This window comes from Sturnira hondurensis, unplaced genomic scaffold, assembly GCF_014824575.4.
Source record: "Sturnira hondurensis isolate 20B ecotype Veracruz unplaced genomic scaffold, ASM1482457v3 Scaffold0021555, whole genome shotgun sequence".
In the NCBI taxonomy this organism is placed as follows: Eukaryota; Metazoa; Chordata; class Mammalia; order Chiroptera; family Phyllostomidae; genus Sturnira; species Sturnira hondurensis.
The window spans coordinates 2019156-2042277 of record NW_028094186.1 but is presented as its reverse complement, the minus strand read 5'-3'; the positions used below and the strand labels follow the sequence as shown (position 1 = coordinate 2042277).

The 23122-nt window shown below is 55.6% G+C and overlaps 1 protein-coding gene across 1 annotated transcript in view; it reads right to left on the bottom strand.

Annotated features, from left to right (window-relative positions):
* RUNX3 (RUNX family transcription factor 3) overlaps positions 1-12717 on the bottom strand; it is a 59659-nt gene extending 46942 nt beyond the window's left edge. Inside the window, exon 1 of the mRNA XM_037032886.1 lies at positions 12226-12717. Coding sequence (XP_036888781.1) covers positions 12226-12283 — 58 coding nt within the window. The 5' untranslated portion in view covers positions 12284-12717. The remainder of the gene's footprint in view (positions 1-12225) is intronic.
* Between the last annotated feature and the right edge of the window lie 10405 nt (positions 12718-23122).

Genomic DNA, 23122 nt, shown 5'->3' with positions numbered 1-23122 from the left:
GTGCTCGCCACGCTGAGCTCTGACAGTGCCCTCCTCCCTGTGTCTCAGTTTCCCCAGCTGTGCTCTGGCGAAGGAGAGGACCCCCCACACATCAAGCGCCTGCTGAGTGGGCCATGTACCTTTACTAATCTCCTCTCCCCTGTCCCTCAGCGATCGTTGGTCCACTTTTCCGGTGAGAAACCCGATTCCAATCAGGCGGGCTCATGGAAGCACCACCTTCTTCCAAGGAAAGGGGCTGGTGGAAGCCAAGGCGTGTTCCTTGATCCAGGAAAACCTCTGTTAACTCTAACTTGATTAGTTCCTTTGCTGTGGTGAGGCACGTAGGTGCCAGACACAGGCTACCTGGGTTTGAACCCCAGCTGGGTGACCTCGGACGGGGGTTTGACTTCAGCTTCCAGACTTCAGTTTCCTCATCTGCAAAATGGGCTTCATAATAGCAACTGGCCTTACGGGGCCGTGAAGCCGAAATGACCAAAGATCAGCCAAGCGCTGAGTGCCTGGGGTTAGTGAGCACTATGTGAGCGTTTGCTGTGACTATGATAACGATTTCAGAGTTCAACTGTCATTATTTATGTTTTCTAGGCCAGCTGTCTTCAAACAATTTGCTGCAAGAGTTTTTAAAGCATGCACTACCTGGCTATTCAGTCAGGGGCATTGACTTCTTTTCCCTTTGATCATCAAATAAAAAGTGACAACGGCCAACACAATAATAGTTGTCCCATGTGAGTGGATCGAAAATTATACCTATTGTTTTTCGTCAGGTCGGCCAAAAAATATAAATAATTTTTGGTGTGCCACAGAAGTTTGGTAATTAGTTTACATGTGCCACGCAATGAAAAGAGTTTGAACAACATTGTTGTAAACAATTATGCATTTACTAATTCCGATTTTGTACTTTTTGTATTTAGGACCTAAAAACCTTGCAAGTCTCATACAATATCTGCAGTCCTCGAAAAGATAATGCTCTGCCCCCCCAGCCGTGGTGGATTTTGCGGCTCTCCCTACAGCAGCCGCTCCCAGAGTGGTCGCCCCCCAGCCCCAGGAAGCCGGTGGGCGACCACACCTCCCAGAAGGAGAAGCCTACGTGCATCAGCGTAGCAAAGGCCCTGGAAAGTTCCGCAGCAGAACACTCTGTTAAACGTGTTGGACACAGCCATTCCCATTCTTGTCTGGCCACCGAGCCCCCTGCGTTTCCGCTCAGCGCCTGACAGCACCTGCCAAGCGCACGCTGGGAGAGATGCCCCCTCGTTTCCTTGTTTCTAGGAAATGCAGACCAGCCTGAGTGCTGCGAGTGACTCCCCCACAGAGATAAGCGGTTTCCCTCCACAGCAGTCATCTCCCGTAACTAGTGCTTCCTTCGCGCCCATGCTGCCCTGATTCCTCGCCTTCGCTGTCTGATCCAGGTAGCCCCCCCCCCACCCCCCGCCGCCACCAGGGAGGTCAGCAGCACCAATACCCCAGCTTCCAGATGAGGAAATCGAGGCTCACGGAGGTTAAGTGGACCCACAGCCAGTAAGTGGCAGAGCCAGGAGACAGACCCACAGCTTCTGACTCTAAACCCCACATTCTTTCTTCTGGACATTATCAGGGGAAATAAAAACAGATCCCATTCTGCCAGAATCAGTCTTCCCAGTGATGTGCTTTTAAAAATCTGAAGCTTCCCTCCTCCCATAACACTGTGTTAAAACCTTACAATCTTCAGGAGGTTTTTTTCTGATGACTAAAAGCATCTACCCGTGTTGTATATAAGACTTTTCAAACGTTTCGAGTTGGAAAATGAGAAACTCCATCATCTCATCCCAAGAGATAGCCTGGGTTAACCGTTAGACAAGTGCCCTTCCAGATCCCCGTGGTTCAAGAAGGTAGCCATTAGCCTAGGTGGCTGTTTCCGTTAAAATCGTCAAAGTGAAACGACAGAACACCCAGCCCCTCAGGGGCACACGCGTGGCCCTGTGCCAGCGCGTGCAAGCACCGGGTGTTCACACTCAGCACGGGGCCACAGTGTTGGTGGTGTGGACGTAGCACCTTTCCATCATCGAGGAAAGTTCCGTGGGGCAGGCTGCTCTCGACTCCTCCTAGACCTGTCCCGACAGTGGTGCACAATGATCACCGATGTTCTCGATGACGTCTGCCCCACAGAGCCCAGGGAGTCTCCACAGGCAGAAAACCAGACTCTCGGAGAAAGAGTCTGGAAGGAAATACGCCGAAGGACAGCGGTTTTCCCTGGTGCCGAAGCAACAGACGTCAGTTTCACATTCCCGGGTCCTTCAGGGGGACTCTGACGCCAATGCAGGTCTGGGGGGGGGGGGGGATACCAAGGATCCATGTTCTTTCTAAGGTTCTAGCTTTTCTAGAATCTTCAAGGTCAGATCGAGCCTGAGGCTGAAGTTAGCATTATTATGTTTAAAACTGTGGACGCATGAAGAACAGAAGCTGCACGAATCAAAGAAATAAAGGGCTAAGAAGGAAGAGCAGGCAGAGACTTGCCTCCAGCCTGGATAGGCAGGGCTGCTTCCTGGGCACCGGGGCCGTCACACCGCCCAGGGGCCCTTGCTCAAGGGCCTCGCGCCTAATATGATGTTTAATGTCCTGAAATCCTTAGTGGTTTTTAGCACGGGGCCCTGCCAACTGGGTCACGGGCACTGCCCTGGGGTTCTCCCCGGGATGGGTCTCGTTTTGACTGCTCCGCCCCTCTGCCTTCGTCCTGGCCAGACCGTGGACACGGTCATCCACAGGGCACTGCATGCGCCAGAGGACAACACGCCTCAGATGCGTATCTAGAGATCGATAACAATAGGGCTTTCCAGTGGCTGTGGGAGGGCCCCTGTTCACATACGGACAAGCGCCGAGGTGCGTGTCTACACTGGCCTGCTTCGGAGAGCGGCAGAGTGCACCCTGGGCATCTCCGCTCCCCGCCACTGCCCAGCTCAGAGCCCGCCCGGACCCCCACTCCCTGAAGGCCGTGCCCAACCTGCAGGCCTGGCCCACCGCCTCCCCAAACCTCTTCCGTACCCCCGCTGGGCCATTCACCCTGTCTGGACCACCAGTGGTCCTTCCTTCTCCGACGGAGCTATTTATTCTAGACCCATGTCAGATTCCGCCCTTTTGGGGAAGCCTTCTGGAATTATTCAAGGAGGATCTGAAGGTGCTTTGGTGGCATCCAGGAGGATGTGAGTCACCTTGCCTGGAGGAATCAGGGAGGGCTCCGTGGAGGTGGGGAGTCTGGACCTTAAGGAAAAAGAGATGCCTGCCAGGTAGAAGGGAGAGTTTTGCTGGGCTGGCTTGGATGTCAGACCTCGGCATGAGTCTGGGCTTTGCTTGTTATTAGATGCACGAGTTACTTCCCTTTGCTGAGCCTCAGTTTCCCTGAGAGTAAGACGAGGATGTTAACAGTAACACCCACTGCATGGATTATTGTGTGGAGATTTAGTGAAATGAGATATGCTTGCAAAGGAACCCCCACAGTGCCTGGTAAACCATCAACAAATGTGGTTTCTGTCTTCCTCCCTTGTTGCCTTTTCCCTCCTTAAACGATGGTTTCAGCAGGTCACCCCATCACTGAGTCCGTTCGTTAATTCCTCTCTGCAGTGGAGGTGGTGATGCCCGGCACACAGAGCTGTGACAAAGATTTCAGGGAGTAACCCAATCGTCTGTAGAAGTTCCAGAAAGCTGAGTTTCTGCATCGTAGGAAGGGCACAAGCCACAGGGCAGCTGGCCTCTCTCACTGGGGTGCTTTCCTGAGGTGAACTTTTCCCACACGTCACTAGAACATCATCTCCGGGAGGGTAGCTCATTGTCAGTTTTCCTTGCTCCTGACTCCCAGTGGGTAGAGCAGTGTGTGGCGTGCAGTCGATGCCCAACAAATGTCTGTTGAATGCTCAGCAGCACCCACTGGCCTGTATCACCTTTCAAACCTTGAGTGCTGGGAACATGTGAATCCAGCGAGACCAGCACTTTCCAGGGAGACTGTCTCTGAATTCCGACCACAGCGCAAGCCACATGCGTTTCCTGAGCACCTGCTGCATGCACAGCTCTGCCCAGCCCAAGGTGGACCCCTGCTCCACAGCCCAATAGGGCAGGGCCAGGGAGTAAGATGGCGGACACTGCGATTTGGGAAGAGGAAGAGAGAGGAGGGGTGGCCAGAGGGCCTTGGCTGGACCGGAAGGGGCCCGCTCCCAGCTGTAGTCCGGCCGGACAGCCGGCCCAGCTCACCTGATCCTGGGAGGGTGGGGCTGCCTCTTCCTCTTTCTTTCTTTGAAAAATAAAAATTTCCTCCCTAGATCTACAAGTCATACATGGTTGGCATTTACAGGTTTGGAAAACACACAGTTACCAAAAGAATTAGAAATCAGGCATTAATGCACCATGCAGCATTAACTACAACATTTTAGTGTTTTCCTTCCAGTCTTTTTTCTAAGGCGGCATTATTCCCCGCCCCCGCCCCCCCCCCCCGAAGGGATATGGCTGCTTGTAGAGGAGAACCAGGCTCTCCCTGGGCCTCTTACCACCCTAACATGGGGCTCCTCACTCCAACCGTTCTGGACTTGACCCGTCTTCCTAAGCTGTGAGGGTGCGCAGAGCTCTGGGAGGGGGTCAGCAGGTCTAGCCTCCTGCCCCACTTCCCCCCTGGGGTGGGAAGAAAGGTCTAAACTCCTGCTCCTGCCCCCTCCATGGGGAGGGAGAAGGTCCAGCCTCCCGCCCCTGCTGTCCCCATGGAGCAGGGGCAGAGCTTGGGTTCACCCAGGGGGCTGACGGAACATCCTCAGAGAGGGGACACTCCTTGGACTGCCGGTCCTCAGCCAGTGGGCACTCAGGCAAGTTGCATTGGGGGCGGGGGCACGACCCTCTTTTCACCCTTTTCGCCTCACCCTCTCGTACACTGAGTGCCCCAACCTCTCCTTCCTGGCCACCTTTCCCTCGTTGACAAATGCGAGCAGACCAGGTGAACTCGGAGATGGGGAAGTGTGCGTGACTAGAGAGGCCCTGCGTTTTTAAAAAGCCCCGATGTGCCACGCTTCAGTCCAAAGGGACTGTGTGCTCACGGTGATATTTTAGTCCCCGTGTCGAAGCAAAGGATGTTTTGAAGGGGGCTGGCTTTGGTCACCTCTACAAATCATAAGTTATGGCGTCTGCCCTTTCCGCCCACACATACGTCTGAACTTTTTGCCAAAAACACTTTTCCCAGACGCACAAGAAAACCCCAAAGAGGAACCTAAACCTTCACGCTGCTGCACCGATCGGACGCTGGGAGTGCAGGCTCTCACCAGCAAGCGTTTCAAAGAACAAGCCAGACGGCGAAGGGGGAAGTGAGGGGAGAAGCAAGAAACTTCTGGGGCTGGTTAGTCTTCGGTTCACTCCTCCATTCATCCGTCCATTCATTCCCCCTCTCCTCCATCCACTCACTGAGGAAAGGCCTCTGCTCCGCAGGACTGCCCTCCTAACACGTGGGAGGCGAGGGGCACATGAGGACAGGCGTGGCCTCTCCAAGGCCTGGAGGGGAGGAGAGGAAGGACCTGGGAGGCTCCCCAGAGGGGCTGGGCCTTGGAGGGAGAGGGGCAGGTTTCTCACCTTCCCCATTCTGTTTGCAGTCAGAGAGCCTCTTTTGCCCCAGAGAGGGAGAACATCAAACAGGAATTACTAAAGAGTAAATACAGAATTTACGGAGGGCTGGCCTGTGGGTCAGGCCCTGTAGTAAGCACACAATGCACATGATCGCATTCAATCCACCCAACAAGTCTTGAGGTGGGTACTGTCTGTTCTCCCCATTTAACAGATGAGGAAACTGAGCTCCGAGAAGGGAAGCACTCTGTCTAAAGCTACACAGTGAGAAAGTGATGGGGCCCGGGTCTCAGAATGGCATTTCATGTTGCCTCCTTCCCAAAGAGCGCCCCCTTCTTCACCCCCATTTCCGAAAGCCACTCAAAGGGGCCTGGCAGTGTTGGAGAGGGAGTGGGAACTGAGACGAGGGAACATCGCCGAGTGGCAGTACTCAAGCTGGAGGCACGCTGAGTGGTGCAGGGAGGGCCCATGCCGCATGCGCGCTCACTATGTATGAGGGGCCTTGCTCAGGGCTTCAGGGCAGGCGTGTCCACTCTGTGCAAGCACCCTCTGAGGTCAGCGCCCCTAGCCTCATCTTACAGGGGAGGGAACAGGCTCCAAGGGGTGAGTTAACATGTTGGGTGACCCAGGTGTAAACAAATCTGGTCTGACTCCTCAACCACGCACTAGGCAGAGAGTTGGTGTCCAGGCAGCCGAGAAAAGCCAGCTCTCCTGCTGCCGAATCCGACCTCGTGCAAGACCACTCCCCTCTTTGGGACTCACGTTTCCGGTTCCTGGTTCTCGTGGCTGCCCGGGCACCACTGAGCCTCGCTCCCAGCCCCAGTCCCCCAGTTCCCAACCCCCACCGTGTGCAGGCGCCTCCTCCAGCAGCTGCGATTTCAAGACTGTGATGGCGGCCGGGTCTGATCCACCGGCGCTAACTCCTGCCCTCCCTCTCCTTTATGTTCATTCACAAGGAAGATAGGCACTCGGCACTACGGTGGGAATGACTGGCTGAGCCCCAGGCTGGTCCTGGGACTGAAGCTCAGAGAGGTCAGGGCGCCCTGGTGGCCGCAGGGGGTCCTGGGGAGACTCCTGGATGGGTGGGGATCCAGTTCAGTCTCAAAGATTGGGTGAGACTCGCCAGCCACTCTGGGTGGTGCTCTGGGTGGTGCTCGTGAGGACGGGTCTGCAGACGGCGCCTCCCCGGGGGCTGGGAGCACAAACTGGTGTTTCAACTGTCCCCTGAGCCGCAGGCCCAGGCCTCGGTCACCCCATTCATAGAGAGGTCTGGACTGGCGGGAATCAGGACATGGCACCATCTCCCTGCCTCTCAGAGCCCTCTGGAAGGTCAGGCTTTCAGGCTGTTAGTTGCTCAGGGTCATCCATCTCCTGGCCTCCACCCGCCCTGCAAGCTCCCCACCCCCTCAGGTAGCAGAGCAAGCCTCAGCTTTGATGCGGCTACCTCGAGGCCGCACTGTCAATGGGCCCTCTATGTGACCAGTGGGGCCGCTCGCCGTAGTGGGCGCGGTGAGGCCCGGACACACAGCCCCACTGTGTGGGGCCAGCCCATGCCCGCCCAGACCCTGTGGCTGGCGGGGGGCTCCCAGGAATGCCCTTCCAGCCTGGGGGGCACTTTGGACAGGCAGGGTGGTCTGGGGAGACGGGTGTGTGCGGGGTGGCCTCAGGAGCCGCCATCAAAGGGCCTGGCAGGGTGGCGCCAGGCAAGGGCCATAGTGGTCTCCAGACGGCTGGCGGTCAGTCCGTTCATCTCCCAGGGTCAGTGGGGGAGGGAGTGCAGAGAAGTGGCCGCCACAGGCACACCACTCAGGGTGACCAGCCGTCCTGGGGTGCCTGGGGCTCGAGACTTTCAGTGCTAGGACCAGGAGAGTCCTCTGCTGTTGGCCACTGCCCAGAGGTTCAGAAAGGACACAGTGACTGACCTCCCCGTCTGGGTAGCTTCCTTCCTGTCCAGTGACCTCAGTCAGCCCAGCCTAGAGAGACCTGCCGGAGTCATTTTGTCCTCTGCTGCCTCCACAGAGGATAGGCCTGCCTCACGCTGTAGGCCATTTTCCATTTGTCCTGGGCATCTTCAGGGGAGGAGCTGCTGGCCAGCTACCTACCCAGCTGCTGCTTAGAGAACCTCAGCTGGACAGATGAGCCACCCCAGTCACTGCCCCGCACCCCCACCCGGCGTGGCACCCTCCAGCCATCACAGCGGGGCGCCCGAAATCTCTCATCCTCCACAGCCTCCACACCTTTGCCAGGCCATTCCCTTGGCCTGGGACAACCTTTTCCCTATTGTCCCCTCCTCACCCTACAAGACTCAACGGAGTGTCATGACTCCCGTGGAACTATCCCTGCCCAGAGGTGGGTCCGTGCCCCTATGTGATCTGCATCCCCTGGTCCTCCCGCCCATGACATGCATCACACCCCAGGGCAGTGTTCAGTTCACCCACCTCTTTCCACAGCAGCCCATGCGCTCCTCCAGGGCAGAGAGCCCCACCCGCTCAGTCACCCTGGTACCCGAGCCTGCGGCACAAGGCCAGGCCCGTAGTCACGGAAACATTCATCAGCACTTATTCTGTGCCAGCAGCCTGCTCATTTCATTCTTTCCAGAGCCCCGTGAGGCTGGTGTAGTCATCATCCCCTTTTACAGATGGAGAAACCGAGTCACAGAGAGGTGAAATGACTTGCCCCAGGCCACACAGCTAGTGAAAGGCGGAGTCAGAGCTCGAACCCGGGGAGTCTGATTCCAGAGCCCAAGCATGAACCTTGACACTCTAGCCCTCCCTAAGCTTTCCTGGAATTAATGAATAAATGAAAACTTTTGCCTCTCCAGGGTCTAAATTCTGCATGTGGCAGTTGAGAGCTGTTTTCTTGGCTTCCCCTTCCTGGGAAGGGCACTTTTGCCCATGGGATCAAGTTCAGGGGTGCTGTGAGGGGGACCTGCTGTGAGGGGTCACCCCAGGGGATGCAGAGAAGAGGCTCAGGGGACTTCAGGATGAAGGAGCTGGCCCTGGCCGGAGCTGTGAGCAGGCCCTCAGGCATCCTAAGGCCACTGTCTACATTTGACAGCTGGGGAAACCAAGGCCCAGAGAGAGGAGGGGACCTGCCCATAGTCATGTGGTTGAGTCACAGCCCTTAGGTCTCAGCTTCCCTATTTGCCAAAGAGAGAAATAGGTGCCCCTTGTCCTGCCTAGGGAGTCCCAGACGCGGAAACGGGAGGAGGATGAAGTGCCGAGGGCCCAGCGGCTCCCCAGGAGGCCCATGGCCCCCTCAGGCCTGCCATCCCACTGTCTGGAATTCTGCCACCATCCCTCCCTGTCCTTGTCTCCTCCTCCCCTTCATCTGCGGGGTAGAACCACCTACCTCCCCATCCTCTTCCCAAGCCTCTTCTCCACAGTGAACTGAGAGGCATTCTGGTCCTTGGCTCAAAAATGAATGCTCCCTGCTCTCCTACGTCAGAGGAACCCAGAAGAGGCGCACGGGGGTTGGGGGGGGTAGTTGTTGGATGTCACTCACAAAAAGTCAGGCTCTTCAGGGGATCCAGGGCTCTGCCTTACTGCACCCAGGAGACCCCTGAGCCCAAGAGGACCCTTGTCACTAGTTGGCTGTAGATGCAGGGGGATGCTTCAGCCTCACCCTGCCTTAGCCAGTGCAGACAAAAGAGCAGTCACCTCCCTTTGGTCTGTGGGGACACAGGTAGCAGGAGCTTAGTGCTGGTGACCACCCTGGGTGGGTGGGGGAGTGGAAATAGTTAAGGCCTCACTGGGGGCTGGGCCACATCCAGGACCACCAAATCCAACTCACTCGTCCCCTTTTACCTATGGAAGAATGGCAGCCCAGAGAGGTCAAGTGACTCAGAGGGGGTCACACAGCACATGGGTGGCAGAGCCAAGCACAGGCAGAGCCAAGCCAACCACAGGGCTCCTGGTTCGTGCTACCCAGACCTGTGCAGAATCACCTTGGGGGGACACTCAAAACAACACGTGCCCAGACACCAACTCAAGAAACTGATTTCACAGCCACGGGAGGGAATTGGGAATCCAGGCGTTTAAAAGCTCTCTGGGGTGGTGAAGCCCCACACCTGTGGGCTCCATCACCTCCCGCTGAGGGACTGGAGCCTCTGCTCACGTAGAATTCAGGGAGTCTGCGAACGTGGGCAGGGGGCACACGGACTTCTGTCCTTCCACAGATCTCTAACTGAGACTGAGCATCTTTTTCCTCTGGGACTTTGCCACAGTGGAAATCGCAGGCATTCTCCAGTCTCATTAGGGCTGCCACAGAGGGTCCTGAAACACGGCTGATGCTCACCCGCCATCCCCGCTGTGTGCCGGCAACCGCTGGAGCTGCCGTGAGACCTTCTCACTCACTGTGGTGCTTAACAGTCCCCTGGTCTCGGTCTCACAGCCTGGCTTTTTTATAGTTTGCTAACGACATTTCCAAAGGTTTGGTTTCCTCTCTAATCCTACAGATTTTGTTTTACGCACTTAAAAATGTGATTCTGAGGAGTCTGTGGACCTCCTGAGATTCTGGAAAGGTCTGTGGACCAGAATAGGTTAAGGATCCTGCGTGGGGCAGCGTGGGGCTGAGCTCTGCAGGACCCAGGGCTTGGATCTCTGTAGGGACAGAATGGGCAGCTACAGCCTGGTGGGCCTCCGGAGACAAATTGGGGAGACAGGTCCCCGGAAGTGAGCTACGAATGGAACATGGGGAACAGACCTGGGCAGGAGAGAGGGCACCAACGGGGTGGCCAGAACTTCTCCGTGGGATTGCAGGGAAGCCTCGGACCCCAGGCCCCAAGCCTGCACGGCACATCAGTGTCCCTGTCACCAGTGGCCTCCGGTCCCTGGGCACACACTGGGCCGCCACCCACCAGCCTCCTCTTCCTCTCCCTTTGTGCTGCCGTCTGCCGTCTCCTGGGCTGCATACACAGCAGCGTCAGGAGCCCACCCTACATGGGTCAGCCCTTTAGCCCTGTCTCCCAAAGTTCCTTTGTTTTCAACTCTACATTTCATTTTGCTCACGGAGAGAGAAATACAGATTACAAAGACCCAGCAAATGGTTTTTATAAACTCTTATTTTCTTGCCACAGAACAGCCCTTAATTAGCTGCAAGGACTACAAAAGGAACAGCGTTATAATGGGAACCGCTTCAAGGGAAGAGCCCGCGGCTCCCGGCTCCTGAACTGGGGCTGCTCCTCCCCCAGCCAGGACCAGGTTTGGTGGGAGTGGCCCTCCTGCCGGGAGGGCAGGTCCCCCTGTTCCCCCACTCAGTCCCCATCTGCAGCGGCACAGCCTGCCTCAGCATTTCTCCAGAGAAGCAATCCTGCCGTCAGGCAAGCCCTTTGGACAAGAAGCACCCGAGTGTGCCACTGTCCCTGACCAAAGGCAGCTGCCCAAAGACCGTTGTCCAGCCCTGGGACAGGCAGAGGGGAAGACAGGGCGAGGGGCAGTCAGACTGACTTTGGTGTCTCAGCTGGGTAAACCGTGCGACACCAGCCCCCTGAACCCTGGAATTCCAGAACCTACTCAGCTCCTGCATTCGGGAGAAGAGCTGGTCTCTGTGTTCGGCCCAGAGGCACTGCCCTCAGACACAGTCCGATCTCAGTCTCAGACCATCAGCATGTCACAGCCAGAGGGGCCTCTGTTCCGGGCACAGAGAGGTTGAGTAACTTGACTAAGGGCACTCAGCAAGGCAGCACCTGAACTAGGACTCAAGCTTGGGGCCTCTGCACCCCCAGTCTCAGGTGCCTCAGGCCCATCTGGGCTCCTACTGGAGAAGGGGGTAGGAAGGCAGTAGGGGGTTGTCTGAGGTCACGGCACATCAGCCCCACAACCTACAGAGTCAGGGAAAGTCTCCTCCTGAGTTACAGCCTCAATCAGAGATTCTAAGTTGAAGTCCTAGACCCCTATCCTTGTTGAGGGACTCAATTCAACCGATCTCTGGGTCCCTCTAGGCCACACATGGAGGCAAAAGCTGCCCAGAAACTCTTTCTCGTCCTCTGCAACTACATTTGCAAACCTTCCTGAGGCCCATTCCCTGGCGCCGATCCAGTTTCACTGCGACCCAACCTCACAAAGCGCTCAACAAAAGCCGGTAGCCTCCTGTTCCTCCCGCTGCACCCCTCGCCCCGGGGACCATGTGGAGGACATGGGAGAAGGTCCCCAGGGGGGTCTCAGAAAGGGGCGGCCTTGCTCCCTCCTGCTGCACAGCCCTCAGAAGCTGGCCTGGCTCTGGGAGAACTGAGTGTCTCCTTGAGCCCGGGTCTGCCTGAGCCCAGGTGGAGGGTCCAGGGTCTGTGGGAGGGCCAGGGGCTGGGGCTGCAGGACCCAGGGGCCCCGTCAGTGAGGCAGGAAGCCACAGGTCACAGGGACGCCTCCCAATCCTCTCTACCGCAGGACCCCCGAGATCTGCCCTTTGAAGTCTTGTGGTATCCATTGCCCCTACCGCTAACTGTCCCCACCAGCTGAGGACAAAAAAAGTACACTTCACTCCAGGAGACCACGGAGGCCACCAATCCCTCTTCCCACCTCCGGCTTTCAGGGGCCAGCAGATTTAGGTGGACAGCTGTGCCCTGCAGGCAGCCGGCATAGTCGGTGGAGGGACGTGGTCTGGGGCCTGGCCACAGCTCCCCACCCGAAACGACCAGCCCAGAGCCCCGGGCGATAGTCAGGTACTCACCGCGGATGAAGGTCGGCGTGTAGGTCGGGAAGGAATCGAAGATGCTGTTTGATGCCATGCCCCCGCTGAGGAAGGCGAGAACTCGACTCTTTGGGGGGATGGGTTGGGACTGACTTGGTTGGCTGCTGCTATGTTTTTTCCTAGCTACTGTTGAAAATAAAGGGGTGGTGGTGTGTTGCTTTTTTGTTTGTTTTTGTTTTGTTTTGCCTCTTCCCCCCCTACTGCTACAAAAAAGAAAAAGGAAAGAACGCGAGAGTGTGTGTGAGCGAGAGAGAAAAAAAATCCTCCCCAAGGAAAGTAAGTTTCTGTTTGTACCCAAGAATTTGGATTCTCGGTCCCACAGGAATGTCTAGCCACAAATTCTCAACAGAAGCGCATGCAGAGTGTATCATTAGATGGCGGGAAGGGGCCTTCAGCAGCCAGGGCGGAAGAGCTCCCAGGGCAGTGAGAGCCGAGCCAGGCCAGCATCAGCGCCACGGGGAATGAATGAATGAGGCTCACCCCCCGACACAGCCCAGGCTCCAGTGGGTGCGAGGGTGGCCCCGGGGGTGGGGAGGACCGGGAGCCAACCAGCTCCCGCGCAGGGCCCCGAAGGCAGCTGAGGGCCTGGCCTTGTGGTTCTGTGGTTGAGGGACCAGGCCTTCACAGTGTCAACCCAACCTCAGCTCACAGGATGCAAGAAGCCAGCTCGCGGCTTTGGCCCATTGGCTGGGCTGTGGTCACCTGGGCTGTGATGTCACGGCCTCTTAGCTGATTTTGTGGCTGTCTTTCTCTCTTTTTTGGAAAAGGAAAAAAAAAAAAAAGAAAGGAAAGGAAAAGAAGAAAGGGAAAGAGAGAGAGAGAAGTGACGGCTTTTATTTGTGGGGCTGGCCTCAGCACGCTGCCCAGAAACAGAACTGAAAGCAGTTGGAGAGTGGGCGGCCGGGGCCGCGGTTTGGATGCCCTGGGAGACTCCTTTTTAATTAAGGCCAGCGTTGGCCTGGGCGGGCCGGGAGCCCTGAAGGGCCCTCGCTGGGCTCAGGGGCCTGGGCCCACCAGCGGGCGGAGGGCTTCCCTCCACGCCCCCCACTCCTGGGCTGCAGCCAACGCCACCGTTGTCCACCACCACTGCTGCCAGAGAGAGGCGTCCACGTGTGTGGCTGGGTGGCACTTCAGGGGGGTTTATGGGAGCTGGGATTAAGTACAAATAGGAAACACATGAAGCAGCATCTCCAGCGCTCACGCCTCGCTGCGGCCTGCCCGCCGAGAAAGGCTTCCTTGTGAAAGCCGGCAGCACGGGGTGCTGCGGGCCCTCTGTGGGGCCGGGGTTCTGAGGCCCGAGCTTGTCACTGAAGGCCTTTTACTCATTTTGCTCACCTGTGTACCCCCTTTGGAGTCCCCGATCCAGTCTGATGTGCTTGGGCTTTCCTGCCTCGTGACCGCTGCTCATGCTGTGTCCTCAGTGTGCTTTTTGTCAGCCCCTTCTTGAACCCTTCCTGTCCCAGAGGGTTCGAGGCTCGGAGGGACTCAGAAGTAAAAAAGACATGGAGGGTGATTCAACCCTACACTTTTATGTTCCCAGAAGCTAGGTCAGACACGGAGGCGGGAAGGTGGTGGCTTTTCCTCTTTCCCTTGCAGGCTCTATTGTCCCATTTCACATGCCAGACCACTGAGGCCCAGGACGCTGAGGTCAGTTTGTGCAAGGCCTCAGGACTCTGAGTGGGGTAAGCACGCCGGGCTCTGACTCGCCAGCCCCGACCGCAGCTATGACACAGCGCCTTCAGTGCCCTCTGACGCTAAGTCCTGAGACAAAACCCTCTGCAGCCCGAGCCCTGCCCTCCCAGGGGCTGTCACTGGGAACGAGGCCCTAGCACCAGCCTCGGGCTCATGGTGGTCTCTGTAGGCCAACACGGAGCAGTGGGGGTATCCGGGAGAAGGAGGGGCCCGTTCCAAGTCCCACAGAGACTGTACACTGAGTCACCTGGGAGCCGGATACCCTCCGACACTCGCTGTCTGTGACCATGTGTTGCTCACGAAGGACAAGGCTCAGCCATCTGTCCCAAGCGGCGAGTCGGTGGCGGTGGGGTTCTACTCTGCCCAGGGAGGAAGCAGGTTTACGGTGAAAACCACAGGGCTCTGGAGTCACATTTCTAGATTCCATTCCCAGCTCCGCTGACTTCCACTTGCAAGACAATGAGGCTAGTCACTTCCTTTCTCTGGGCCTCGGTTTCCTTCCCTGTAAAATGGGGATAACACATTTCGCAGAGAGACAGGCAACTGGGCGAGCACACAGTAAACATTGGTTTCCTTGCCTGAGTCTCGGTGACGTTAGTTTGGGCTCCGTTATGAGTAAGCGCAGGTAAGGAACCATCACAGCACGTAGGCGGACAGACTGTCCCCGGTGTAAACTCTTTATCTGGCCAGGCCCGGGCTGGGCCGTGGGCTCAGCGGCCCAGATGGAACCTGCCAAGGGGCCTCTGCCTCCTGGTTACATTCGGAGCGTTTGGGGTCTGCCATGTTGTGGATGAGACCAGAGACGGACACAACTGGGAAGACCCCTCTCACAGAAGCAGAAGCTGAGGCCCCCAAAGGGCAAAGACTCAGCCTAGCTCACGGTGAGTCAGTGGAACCCAGGCCCTGCTTCCCAGCCCAGGATTTCTTTCCACTTCACCAACACCACCTCCAGTTTCTAACGCACCCACTTTGCTGGTTTTTTCCACACGTAAGAATAGGCCCCCAGTAACACTTACAACTTGGTTCCCCTGAGGGACTCTCCCCCCCTGGGAAACTGAGTCCAGGCCCAGGAACGGGAGGGGGCCCTGGAGGCCTAGCAGGGGATTAGGGCCTTCATTGGGTAAGGCAGCAGACTTGTCCTGGGTACCAGGCTTCATCCTTCCCTTGAGAGGCTTAGAACATGCCCCCTCAAAAGCACGTGCCAGACTTTGAATGAACCACTGGGGCCTGTCTGGGGAAGCAGAAAGAACACTCTGGGAGCCTGACTTCCAGGCTTCTGAGCTAAGAGATCACGGGCCAGAAGCTTTATTCTTCTGAGCCTGCTTGACAGAGCCTGTGAGGTGGGGCCGGTTGCAGTACCCACCTTCCAAACTGGCAGAGAGACTCAAATGAGAAAATGTGGAGTGTGCCTGGCATACCAAGGGTGCCCCGTCCCCAGGGTGTCCCTTTCCTCCACCTTCGGACGGTGCATTTTCACGGCAGGCGGTGGGCAGTTGGGCTTCCTCTTGTCCTCCATTGGAAAAAATGATCCGATACCATAGAAATATCTGAACCAGTTGGATCAGACTAAACTAAAAACTTGGTTGAAAAAGGGGATCATAAAAAAAGGAGTTATGTTCCTTAAATTTTTCATTTTAAATTTAAACTCACAAATGTGCTTCAAACGGCCTTCCTCTTGTTCTTCTAGCGTAAGCCAACCCAGATGGCATCTCCTACAATCCCCAGGTTTGGCTTCTTTCAGGTGGAACGTGAATGTAAAGATGCTTAAGAAGCAATCAGCATCCAGCAGCATCTGGATTTTGCTATTTCCCCCAGTCCTTTACAGTGTCCCACCCATGCTTAATTCAATTTACTGTTTAGTAACCCGCCTCTACCGAATCTTTCCAAGGTACGCGACCTAGTTTCCACAGAAACAGACACTCCGGTTTTGCATTATATCATCATTAACATAGCACCGCCATCAGTGAAGGGCTGATCAGGAAAAGAGAAGCCACTTGGGTACTGGAAACGGGGGGAAGTTAACCCGGGGGTTATAGACGACACAGGTGGTAGGAGAGCGCTTCCCCCCAAAGATGGCGAGGAGCCTCCACATTAGCCACAGCAGGAAGTCACTGCCACCCCTTGTCTCGAGGAAGACAGGGAGAGGTGTTGTTGCCAGGGGCCCCTAGTGGAAGAAGGATCGCGGTAGAACAGTTTAGCATTTGATGGAGCCGCAGAGGAGACTCGGCCACTTGTGAAGACGCTCCCGGGACAGAGAGTAAAGGGGCTCCTCTCTTCTCCCCATCTTTCAATCCCTCCTGTTGGTCTAGTGGAGCAGGAACCAGCTGACTTAGTGGAATCGGAGCCCTGAGTTACAGAGCCAAACCGGGAGGGGTAGACTGGATCTGAGGGCAAGCTGACCCCGGACTGGCCTACTATCCAGAGAAGCTCTGTAACCGTGAAAACCAAATGGGCATAAACAGGTTTGGGAACAAGGGATTTTTGGCAAGTTGACAGCTCAGGGAGTTGGTGGAGCAGAAGGGGTGGATCTCAGTGAGGGACCTGCTCTCCGGAGGCGTCGACTGGCGTGTTACACACCAGAGGGGCCAGGGAGCCCCCGGAGCCGGCTGCATTAGGGGTCAGTGAAGAATGCGCCTATTGTGAGTGGCGACGAAATCCGCTTTCTTAACCTGTTCTGGGCTGATCTTTCCACCATGGCCTTGGGTTACTGTGACTAGGGAATTAAGTCACCTGGTGTGAGCATTGGCTGCAGGGCCCATCTGTGAACGCAGGTGTGTGTATACACACGTGGCGTGCCTGCAAACCCACTGGGCCCTCTCAGCAACCGGTGGGACAGGTGTGGCTCCCCCCCCCCCCTTACAGGTGAGGAAAACACCAGCCCCAGGACTGACTCCAAGTTCTAACTGCAGGAGTCAGCGCAGCCGGCTTGGATCAAGTGGGGAGCGGATCTGAGGTGAGCCCTGGTCTTGGAGCCCAGATTCTGGCTTTCCACCAGAAAATCCCAGTGCTGGGCCCGAGGAAGGTGCGAGAGTGATATGGCTACCTGCTGTAGGCCCAGCGCAGACAAGCCGACATAAGGTGCCCCCTTCCGTCTCCCCACCTCTGAAGCCAGGCCCACAGGCTCTTCTGCTCTGCTGGAGCTCAGGGTGGGGGTGAGGCCTGCAGGCCACACAGCTCACCCAGGGACCAGGATCCTCAGGCCCAGCCCAGGGGTCATCAGCTAAGGACCAACCCCATGGGACACACACGCTGAGAGTTTTATGCACAGTATCTCCAGTGGTGGGCTCTCGGGACATCCAACTGCGCTAAGTGGCCTTCCTGCCGGTTTCCAGGGCAGTCAGAGAGGCGGATTCCGGCTCAAGGGCACCCCGTCTGCAGGTGGTGGAGGCAGGGTTCAAACCCAGTCTGCCCTCTGCCTGCTTTCTGGGCTCCTCTGCCCTCCTCACCCCCAGCCTTTCTCTTTCCTGTTCTTCGTTTTGAAAACAGCTCCTGGTGCCCCCTTCAGAACCAACCCCCCTCCCCCTTCCACTCTACCTTCCTGCCTCCCCTCTTCTCCAGGACCCTCCCTTGCTGGTCTCACTGTTAGCCCCATCACGTATCTTAGTAGCTTTGAGGACTCTCTGATGACAGTGTGAGCCTCATCAGGGACCCCAATAGCTCCGCTGTGGCCTTTCCTCCCGCCTGAAATTCCCCCATTAGTCACCTTTGGGTTTGGATACACCGTCCAAGTATGGGCTTAGCCATAAGCCTTCTATTGAAAAGACAGAGGAGCCTCTGAGGGGTGTTAGCCAATGTGGGAGCAGAGCACAGGCTGGGTGCCACCCAGCTCCCCCCAAATGGACATGCTGCCTCTCTCCCTGCAGACTCCCACTGTTTAAAATGACCATCGCGCGCCCCTCCATGCCACTCCCACCACCCACAGAGCAAACCAGGCAGGCAGTAGAGATGGCTGCCGCCGTTTTACAGCCAGGGACACGGAGGCAAGCAGAGGGCCTCGCACACGGTCCCGCGGTGAGCAAGGACATTCAACTGCAGGTGTGCTGCGGCCACACCCAGCCGTCCCAGGACACCTCTGCATTTCCCTTCTCTCTCCACCGAGGTCAGGGAGCTGGGGCCTTGGAGTCAGGGGAGCCAGGTTCAGACCCCAGTTTCGGCACCTCCTAGCCCTGTGATGTCAACTGAGCCTATCGGAACCTCGTGGCACTTACCTGTCAGATGGGCACAGTCAGAAGCTTCTCTTGCCCTGACTGGTGTTGGCTTTTTCCTGCAAAGCAGAACGTCTCCGGTTCAATTCCTGGTCAGGGCACATGGTTGGGTTGCGGGTTCGGTGCCCGGTGAGGGTGCATACGAGGGGCAACCAATCGATGTTTCTCTCACACATTAGTGTTTCTTTCCCTCTCTTCCTCTCGCCCTCCCTCCTTCTGAAAATAAATAAATAAAATCCTCAAAAAAAAAAAAAAAGCTTCTTTTCTTCCAGGATGTGCAGGTGGGGAGGGAACCCTGGGCAGGGCACAGAAGCTCTTCTGCTGCTGTTTGATCACTCGCAGCCCGGAGCCGGGGCAGCAGTGGAAGGACACGGGGAGGACAGGCGGCTGGTTCACAACTTCCCCAGGGTCCCTGGCGCCCCCCCCCCAGCTGTCCTCCTTCCCAGTCCCACCAAGGCCCCGACTCTCCTGACTTCTAGAGGCTGGCCCCAGCACAGGCGGCCAGACCCTGGGTCCCAGGCTGTAGGGCACGGCACTGGAGAGGCCGCCTGGCCCCAGTGCGTCCTCCCTGAGAGGCCATCAGCCCAGAGGCCTCTCGTGGCCCTCGGAGCCCTGGAAAGCCTCCCCCGCCACACGCTCCCTCCCTCAAAGTCCCAGGCCCCTGGAGAAAGAAAGAAAACCCCAAGTTGCAGCTCCTTTTGGCTCATAAAATGGGTCTTTCTCTGGGTCTTTGGGTGGAATCGTCTATTTTTAGCATCAAAGAGCTCTGCTAGGGGCTTAGACCTGCTGAGGGGCCAGCTTCATGAGACCACAAACCCAGTGGTGGCAGGCCCTTCTCTTGGGGTGGGGCCGGAGGGCAGCCACCCACAGGGCCGGGCGGGCGGGAGGGGCCTCCCAGGGCCAGACTCGGGCCCAGGGCTCCTGCCTGAGTGTTCAGGGAGCACTGGTTTGGGGCCAGGCCAGTGCCTCGGTTCCCTTCCCCCCATTTCCTCCCAGTGCATTTTCCCCATAAACCGAATAATAATAACCATAGCGAGAACCGTGAACTGGCACTCACCACGCGCCGGGCACTCTTCCAAGGACCTCACATAAACTAGCTCACTTCATTCTCACAACAATCTGATCTTTTAACAGATAAGGAAACTGAGACTCAGAAGTTAACTGGCTTGCCCAGGTCAGCTCAGACAGATGGCACAGGGTTGGGACCCAGGCATCCCTTTTCACTCTGATTTCATCTCACTTCACAGCCAAGGAAACAGAGGCTCAGAGTTGCTCAACACAACCTAGGTCCCAAATGGTGGGGCCAGGGTCCCCGCTGGGTCTGTCTGATCCAGGATCTTAGGCCTGAACCTTCACCCCTAATGACCTCTGGGTGTCCAGGGCATGGCACCTGCGACCTCAGCCAATCTTCCCTAAAGAGGGTGCATGGGTGCGTGTGCATGTGTGTGTGCATTCTCCCACCGGCCCTTCGACCGAGGAGGAAACTGAGGCTCCACGAGGAGAAAGGACGCCCCTGACATTGCAGGGCTGGAGAGCGGTGGAGTCAGGACTGAACCCCCTCTGCTGGCATTCCTGAAGTCTTTGCTAGGTCTCAGTCCCCATCCCCTCCAGCCCCATCTGCTTTTCTGGTGGGGGGGGCGGGGCAGGCAGGGGGACTGGGCCCCAGGAGAAGCACAAATTGGGTTGAACTTTTTAAAAAATGATTTCATGTTTCCCCTCCTCTGTATCTCCCCCCATTTCTGCCTTTCAATCATAATGACCCTGTTTGCAGGGGTGTGCCGGCCAGCAAATTTGCTGAGCCAGGCAAAAGGGGGGGGGTGTCATTATGTGGTTGGGAAATGGTGGGGCATTTTGTACGCCACCGATCTAGCATCCCAGGAATCTTAGCAGCCCTCAAGAAAATTAGAGAATTAGCTACCGCACAGGGCCATGGCTTCCTTGTCACAGGGTGTGTGTGCTTTTGTTGACTTTAAACTAGGATTGCTTTGACATCTGCACAGAAGAAGCCGCATTGTAGGAACAGGAGCTGCCTAGGATAAGGAGAGCCCTGGCCCGTGAGGAGGCTCAGGCCAAGGCTGACAATTGGGAGAACCAGGCTCAGAGAGGGGCAAGAACTTGCCCTAGGCCGCACAGCTAAGGCCAAGCTCCGTATCACATGATTTGCGGTCTGATGATCTTTCCAAGATGCCAGGCTCCGCAAATAACTTTGCTGTGTGAAATCAGCCAAATTCTTTTCCCCGTTCTGGGTCATTTTTCCTCATCTGAAAGGAGGGGGTGAGATTATTGTCTTAGTTTGGGGTTTCCGTCAAGACAGACCTGAGTCTAAGAAATAAGGGGTGAGCAGTTTATGTGGGAGGTGATCCCAGGAAGCAGGGGTGAGGGAGGGGAGGAAGTGACACAGGAAAGGTAAGGTAGCCCACACAAGGTGCAGGAGCAAGCAGCTCACCGCTGTGGGCAGCTGGAGCTCCACCCGCCGTGGCCCCTCTGAGGCGCTGGGTGGGGCACCGCAAGAAATGCTGCCCTCGGGCACGGTGGTGGGGTACATACCCACTAACCCCACCTGTCATTGGTTGTGGGTCGTTCTAGGAATGATGACTCTACCAAAATTCTAGTCCCTGCCCTTGGGCAAAGCTCGCTGGGCCAGAGAACACCCTCAGGCCAACCTGCCCTTCAGGGGAACTTTCTATTCTATTCAAGCAGGGTGCTTGTATGGCTTCTAAGGTGTCTCCTGGCTCCGATAGGTAAGGGTCCATCATTTCGCAAGCATTTCATCAGAATCATCTTTGGCCTGGCTGGTGTAGCTCAGTGGATTGAGCGCGGACCCGCGAACCAGACGATCGCGGTTCGATTCCCAGTCAGGGCACATGCCTGGGTTGCAGGCCAGTTCCCTGCAGGCCAACTCCCGGCAGGGGACGCACGAAAGGCAACCATACATTGATGTTTCTCTCCCTCTCTCCTTCCCTTCCCCTCGAAAGATAAATAAATAAAATATTTTTTTAAAAAAAAGAATCATCTTTGGCCCCTCTCGGCGGCCACGCTGCCAGGGAAGCCACGTGTTGGCACAGTAAGTGGGGCACCAAAGCAGCTCCTCGCTACTTGTGCCAGGGCCACCCCGTTCACGATCCAGCACGTCGGCCGCTGGTTTTTAAATAGTGTGGTCGGGCCCCCTGGGAGGCAGTGCCTTGGGGTGTCCCCGAGGAGGGAGGGGACGCTGTCCTCTCCATTCCTTCCACCGGAGAAGCCTGCCTCACTTGTGTTTTCATTTTAGCTTTTTTCCCATCGAAGTTATACATGCTCATAGTTTAAATGGTGAAATTTTTTATAAGGCCCTCCTTTACCACTCCTCGGAGAAAATCTCTTCCAACTCTTTTAACTGTTTCTTTTAGTATTTACTCTCTTTCTCCAAATGACATGCTTCCCGGGCTCACTGCCCTTTCTCACTTCGGGGTGTTACTGCTGACGGTCCACCGTGGAAGAGAACTTGGTTCCTCCGCCCAGCCCTCTCTGTACCACGCACCTTTCTGTCCTCCCGGGGTTGTGCTTATTCGGGCCAGGTTAACTGTTAACACTTATCTCTTTACAATTGGAGAAATACTTCTCACCGCTGGGTCCTAGAGTCCACTCGGATCATATTTCCTTGATCACACAGCTTTTTGTTTTCCCAGGAGTCGTACTTTGCCTAGCTTTTCACTTTGATAATTTTCTGTGTACTTACCACTAATTCATCCCCAAACTGTCCAGGAGTTGTCCAAATGTCCCGTTAGGAAATTCAGTCACATCAGGTATTCTATTAATTTCTTCTTTTTGGAGTCCAACTTCCTGCAATTCCCTTACCAGCTTCAGTTTGGACTGGCTTCTCTCCAACCTACTGCTCAGCGGCTAACCTGGGGTGATTCCCCCCTCACCGTCTTCCTGGGGTTCTTTTTGCCCCTGTTACATTGGGGCCCTTGTTCCCTGGGTTCCTTCTTAGTTTACTTCCTTGTTTCGATGGAGCGCATCTTCCAGAAGCTTCCTACGAAAGGATGTATAGGAGGTAGATTTATTTGTGAGCTTACTACATTTGATGATATCTTTAGTTATACTTCATGGGTAGTTTGGCTGGGTATAGAAATCATGGTTGAAATACTTTTTCCTCCTCAAAGGTATTTTTCCATTGTCTTGCTTCTTGGGCTGCTGTTTTTAGGTGTGAAGACATTCTGTTCTTAGTCACTGAAAATAGCTTATTTCTCTCTCTCTAAGAGCTTTGATGATATTTGTCTGTGTGTCCCAAATGTTCTGATTTCCACAATGAGATGCCGTTGTGTGGGTCTGTTCTCACCCCTGATTCTGGATATTCGATCAGTCCTGTGACCTGCACAGTCCCGGGGACCAGTCCTGGGTGGTGGTCACAGGTTTCTTCCGTTATCGTTTTCTCTCTTCCTTTTTCACCACCCTCTCTTTCTGCTGAGACTTCTAAGATTCTAAATAATTTAAGATTCTAATAATTCTAAAATTTTTATTCTTTTTGTTGTCTGTTTCTTTGTACTGTGTTTTCTAGTCTCTTGGCAGTAAATACCTTTATCTATTTCTTTGTGTCTCTGTTGAGTTTCTCATTTTTGTTATAGTAATTTGAATTTATACTTGTTGGTTTTCTAGTTATTATATTGCTAACTCCCTATTCTTATATAGATGCAGTACCTTCTTCCTCTTATTTCTCTGAGGATATAAATGATAGAACTTTAAAAAAAAGATTTAGCCCTAGCTGGTATAGCTCAGTGGATTGAGCGCGGGCCTGCAAACCACACGATCGCGGTTCGATTCCCAGTCAGGGCACATGCCTGGGTTGCAGGCCAGTTCCCAGCAGGGGACCCATGTGAGGCAACCATACATTGATATTCTCTCCCTTTCTCCTTCCCTTCCCCTCTAAAGATAAATAAATAAAATCTTTAAAAAAAGATGCAATCTCCCTGCCTAATGTGTTTTCTTTAATTTACTTTTTT